At 36.3% G+C, this 6,065-nt stretch overlaps 1 protein-coding gene across 1 annotated transcript; it reads right to left on the bottom strand.

Annotated features, from left to right (window-relative positions):
* Positions 1–70: 70 nt before the first annotated feature.
* Positions 71–2,735, bottom strand: ngrn (neugrin, neurite outgrowth associated). Its single transcript, XM_061736294.1, has 3 exons — positions 2,363–2,735; positions 2,160–2,270; positions 71–1,025 (listed from the first exon to the last, which is right to left on the bottom strand). The coding sequence occupies exons 1-3, from the start codon at positions 2,539–2,541 to the stop codon at positions 449–451; spliced, it is 867 nt and encodes a 288-aa protein (XP_061592278.1). The 5' UTR covers positions 2,542–2,735; the 3' UTR covers positions 71–448.
* Positions 2,736–6,065: the final 3,330 nt, after the last annotated feature.

The raw sequence follows: 6,065 nt of genomic DNA, 5'->3' as shown, positions 1-6,065 counted from the left end.
AAGAGCCTTTTACTAAGATGCAGCCCACTCCCAAATCATTAGTTTGGAGGCAGATGGATCAAAAATTCCTCACATATTCAAGTCACCACATATTTAAATTCAGTGTTGCATTTTATTTCACAAAACTCAATTTTTCAGGTTGTACTTGGACATTTCCATATACATTTTCTGTAATTTCCTTTAATAATTAACCCTTATAATTTTATAGTTAATTTACAGATATCTTCAAATATAAAACCAAGAACAATAGTTTAATATGTGAAGTAAGCCATCATATAAAAGGAAATTGCTCAATAAATAGATTACAAAAGAATGCAAAGATTTGTTTTATTTCTAGGCAACATATTGTAAGCAGTGTCACTGAGCTGGTGACTACCGAAGGAGTGAAATGATGAGAAAAAAAAAGGCCAACCTTAACATACATTCAACACCTCAGTAAAGGATAACCTCAAATTCTGTACAAGAGGTTTCCTTCTGCGTCAAAGAATTCATTTCCTAGCTGCACCACAGGAGAGGGCTTTTCCATTTCCATAAACTCTTCAAGTTCTTCCTCTGTCAACACAACTCCGTCCCAGCCGTCCTCGTCCTCCTCTTCGGGGCTTTCCCCAGTAATGCTCTCTACTGTTGACGTTGTCACCATGGCATCTTCATTAATACCAGCTGTCAACTGGGAGGACGGAACAGTAACAGGTGCCAGACTTCTAACTGGAGATCCCGAGTCTCTGCCTTGAATCACCTGAGTCTGGCCAGACACGGGGACCAAAGCGCTGTCCATGCTCCCCAAAAGGAGCATGTTAGTTGTGCTGTTTCCTGCCAGTTTCAGCTGGTCCTGTTGTGTACCTGCACCTGAGGGGAGCACCTGCTGACCAAGTCTTGCCATTACTTTAGCATCCTGCTTGGCTTTTTTCTCCAGAGAAGGGGTGAATTTACTCCTCAAGACCCTCAGAATGGCATCAGGTGTGACACAGAAGCCCTCGGCCAGACGCTCCACCGTCCACTCCTCAGGCTGCTCTTTCTTGAGATATCTGAAAATTATGCTTGGATTAGTTTTTAAGGTTTACTTTACATGGATTGCAGGACTTGAACAAGTACAAGTCTACATACGTCTCAATTATTCAATCAAAAAAAAGATTGCTTCAATCAAAAAATATATTTTCAATTAAAATAAATTTCACTTCAATCAAAAAAAAATGATTTCAATCAAAGAAAAAAAGTGTTTGAATGCAAAACATTTGAGACTCACAAAAATGCATTTGAACACTGTTTTTCTTTGATTGGAAATGTTTTCTTTCATAGAAGTAAAGTTTTTTTTGTTTGAAGCGACTTTTTTGATTGAAGTAGCGTTTTTTTGTGTTTGGGTTGGACATTTGTGTCTTTATCATTTAATCACTCAAAGATGTCTGACTCTGGGCTGACCAATGGGGAAGCATCCGCCCACTGCGGGATGTTTGTGTCAAAATGATATCATCAAAAAGACTTCGATCAAAAAAAAAAGAAGAAAAAGAAAGAAAGAAAGAAAGAAAGAAAGAAAGAAAGAAAGCAAAGCTTCCCTTAGTACTCCCACAATGGGGAAATTCTTTCTCTGCATTTAACCCATTTTCTAGTCGAACTAGTAGCAGTGTCAATGTGTCAAAGTGTCAGTAGTAGCAGCCATGCAATGGCACGGCGCCCGGGGAGCCTTGCTCAGGGGCCCGGAGTGCCAGGGGCTTGAACCTGGGTCCTCCAGACTCCAGCCCTCCTCTGTAACCACTAGACTGCCACTCCCCGCACTCCCCTCACTTCAAATCCAAAAAAAGTGTTCAAATGCAATTTTTTGGGTCTCAAATATTTGTTTGCATTTTTTTCTTTGATTGATTTATTGAATTATTTTTTTTATTTATTTTTGAAGCAACTTCTTTTTTGATTAAATGATAAAGGCACAAATGTCCTACCAATAATATGGCCCAAACACAAAAGGTTGAAGGTTGCTTCAAACAAAAAAAAAAAACGTCACTTCTATCAAAGAAAACATTTCCAAAGAAAAACAGTTCAAATGCATTTTTTGAGTCTCAAATATTTTTTTGCATTCAAACACTTTTTTTCTTTGATTGAAGCAATCTTTTTTTTGATTGAATACGACACAAACATACCTCCATAAACCAGTGGCTGAGCTGACTCACCTGATCTGCTCAATTGCATCCCAGCTTAACCTTCTCTCTGGAGCTCCCGATGGGGTCATCTTCTTCCTCACCATGTGATACTTCACTGTCTTCTGCCTTTTTTTCCCTTCACTGAAAACATGCAAATAGTGTTGAAAAATCTTTATTAGGGTCATATGTATTATATTTGGAGTAACGTGTGATTAAGCCCTATTGCATCCTACTCCATCAGCTCCTGGAGCTTGTCCTCCACCTCGTCCAGGTCGCCCTCTCCATCTCTCCGTCCCAGCCAGCCCTGGCTGGGTCCTCTGCTTGAGAATCCACAACTATGAGATACTGAAGGGGTCACTAAGGAATTACGGAGTCTAGAAAGAAACGAGAGTACCTGGAGAGGTCGTGCCATGCTCCTCTCCAGTCTGTTATTAGCTTTAAACACTAAGATGATGCGCGCCCAGGAGCCGACACGTCCACCGGCTGACCTTTTACTGATTGAAAACGTTCCCACTCATAAAGATCCTGTCCTCAATTGATAAAATGGGTAAAACTTTCACGATTACTAAACGCTACTTTCACGACGCACATGTAGTTCCGCAAACAGTGTTGGTAGGCGGAACCATAAATCAGCCTAAGTCGGTTCCAGGTGTGGTGCTGCCCCCCAGCGGCGCGGCGGTGAAATTACCACCAAATACTAAAACTGGTTGTTTATGCTCTTGTGGTGCGTACGTTTCAACCACGATTAATTTAAGTGTCCCTGATATAATAAATAAACTATCCATCATCATGTTTTTTTTCCACGTTTTTTTTTTATTGAACACAATTTATAAACAAAAACACATTTATACAAACTGCTTTGTGGAGGAAATACAATACAATATCAAAAAATGTAACATATTTTGGGAGGTATCATGAACAAGAGACATACACACCAACAACATAAATAAAATTACCTACAAAAACAGTAAGGCATTTGAAGGCAAATAACATCGATATTTCAGAAAGAGATTAGAATAAAAGATACTTTGATATATCAGCTAATAATTTTTTTGCAGAGGTTTTTTACTTAATTTTTTTTACAGAGGCAAAAAAAACATTTGAAATCATTTAAAAACCATTGGAAAGAGGGCTTCATTTTTCTCCACTAACAACAGTGTATATGATAGAAGTAGAAGGACATTAACCAAGACAGACACTGATTTGTCAATTGTATCTATGTAAAAAATAATATTTGAGATTTTTCATTTTGGGATGTCGTTCATTTTTAAAGATAACCAATTTCTAATTTCACACCCAAAAAGTTTGTGAGACAGGACACAATAGAAACATATGATCAAGTGATTCTTTAGATTCATTACAGAAAGCAAAGGGGTCAACTTCAAATTGAAATCTTTGTCTCAAAAATTCAGCGATTGGATACATTTTATTCATCATTTTAAAATGAGTTTCCTTGACTTTGGGGGGAATGGGCCATTTGATATAATTTGAGTGGGCTTTTTCTAGTGTAGACAAACTTTAAGACTGTGAAGTGTCAGAATATAACCCTCTGTGATAGTCATTAAATGATCTCAATTTAAAGACAGCGCTTATACTTGTTTTTACATTTCTTAGCCAACAACCTATAATCCTCAATAACTAACACAGGAAGTGCTGTCTCAATATCTCCATACATTAGAGCACTTTTAATTAAATGAATAACATTGCCAAACTCACCTCTCTTGACCTGCAGAAAGGGAGCATGAGAAATAAGTTCTGCAAAGCAGTCCTCTTTCAGGGCATTTAGCATATGTGTAAATATGGATTTGTGAGATTATATATACATATATATATATATATATATATATATATATATATATAGAGAGAGAGAGAGAGAGAGAGAGAGAGAGAGAGAGAGAGAGAGAGAGAGAGAGAGAGAGAGAGAGAGAGAGAGAGAGAGAGAGAGAGAGAGAGAGAGAGAGAGTATATATTTATTTGTGTGTCTTGCAAAACAACCTACCTATCATACGCACATGCCAGAATATTCTATTACTGTTAAGCCTACTATGAATATTAAAATACGCCGAATCATGTGTCCAGTATCATGGTATCATGCCTAGATGTACGACGTTTGCAGACCCTGTGAAAATCCGTTTTGTATCCTCTCGAAGAGGCGTCTATGTATTTTTTTTTAAACTTTATTAGCAAATCTTGCTATACAAACACCAACAATAGTGTGGAACAGCACATACAATGATGGAGTCAATTATAAAAATATCTAGTATGAATAAGAAGTCATAATATAGATAATGAAGGTAACAGTAATAATAATAATAATAATAATAATAATAATAATAATAATAATAATAATAATAATAATAATAATAATAATAATAATAAAGATGAGTAAGTAATTAAATAGAGAATAAAATAAATACATAAATAAATAAAACAGGAGAATAAAACAGGTATGATGAATAGAATCAGATGCATAGAAAACAATAAGGAAAGGTCAAGACAGTTATAAATAAAAGGTTAGTCAGAGAATACAGGGAAAAAAATGTCATAGTTGATTAAAAAATATATTGCTTTTTTTGTTGTTTATCAAATAAAGAGATTTAATGAGAGAATGTAATTCTAGTGGAAAAGGGGCAAATTTAGGAGTAGCACCAGCACATTTTTGTTTGTGAATAAATAATTTAGCGTGAATAATGATACAATTCAATAGGTGTTCAAGAGCACGATCTTTAGGATAATCAAAGTAACAAATAATATCTTTAATGTTAAGTAAATGAAAAAAATGGAACTCAAGATCACTCCAAAATGTTTTGGATATGTCACAGTGATAAAATAAATGCAGAGATGTTTCTGTTTTGTTGTGACAAAAGGAGGCATCTATGTATAATGCAGTACTCGAGTTGTAAAAAAAAAATCAGGGGGGATGGTGGATTTTATCATATGGGGACAGATCATTTGTGCTGATTACAAATAATATAGTACAATACAAATAATAGCACTGACCAAAACACCTGCAGAAATACTGCAGGAATTGTTATGGGATTCTGTTATAGTGGGAGTCCCCGCCCGTTCGAGACTGCGGGGGATGGCATCCCCCCCTGAAATAAAAACGTTCAAAATCATCCCCCCTTTCCATCCCTTATGTCATTTCATCAATGAATGTGGTATTACTGCTGTTTCAACATTTAGAGTCATCACCAGAAAAATAACACCAGAAAAATAACTTATTTGACAATTTTCACCTGTTTCAAGTAAATTTTCACTTGAAATAAGTAGAAAAATCTGCCAATGGGACAAGATTTATCTTCTCATTACAAGCAAAAAAATCTTGTTCCACTGGCAGATTTTTCTACTTATTTTAAGTGAAAATCTACTTGAAACAGGTGAAAATTGTTGTTTTTTCCAGTGATGAGTCTTGTTTTAAGTGTAATAAGATTTTTTTTTACTAAAATGATACATTTAAACTAGAAATAGGACAAATATTCTTATTTTGAGTTTTTGCAGTGATCCATGTTACTTATCCTGTGAAGGAGAGAATCATATTGATAAGTTCAGAAAACTGTTTTTTATTGTTGTGTTTTGATGTATTTGATGTAAGCCCAGTGGATATTTAAAGCTTACAGAAGGCTGCATTTAACTGCTGCTATGTCATTCCTGCAGTATTTCTGCAGGTGTTTTGGTCAGTGCTATTATTTGTAATATATTATATTATTTGTAATCAGCACAAATTATCTGTCCCCATATGATAAAATCCACCATCTCCCCTGATTTTTTTTTACAACTCGAGTACTGTATATATGTCTATGTTGGCCACCTCCATCATCATCATGTGTGCAAACACATGTATCTTTGTCGGGGGTGAATGTCTCCCTCCCCCGGCGGGCAGCAGCGCTGCAGGGCCGCGTGTACCCGGCCCTCCCCCCGTCCTGTCGTGTCGTG

The sequence above is a fragment of the Cololabis saira genome, chromosome 12, assembly GCF_033807715.1.
Source record: "Cololabis saira isolate AMF1-May2022 chromosome 12, fColSai1.1, whole genome shotgun sequence".
Classification (NCBI taxonomy): domain Eukaryota; kingdom Metazoa; phylum Chordata; class Actinopteri; order Beloniformes; family Belonidae; genus Cololabis; species Cololabis saira.
The sequence above is the reverse complement of the archived record's forward strand: the minus strand, read 5'-3'. Positions and strand labels throughout refer to the sequence as shown.

Bases quoted from the DNA above. Each gene is read 5' to 3' on its own strand.
- ngrn (XM_061736294.1), bottom strand. From the start codon at position 2,541: ATGGCACGACCTCTCCAGGTACTCTCGTTTCTTTCTAGACTCCGTAAT. The intron at 2,271-2,362 runs GTAGGATGCAAT...GCATGTTTTCAG, and splicing joins AAGCTCCAGGAGCTGATGGA to TGAAGGGAAAAAAAGGCAGA. The intron at 1,026-2,159 runs GTGAGTCAGCTC...CATAATTTTCAG, and splicing joins GATGCAATTGAGCAGATCAG to ATATCTCAAGAAAGAGCAGC.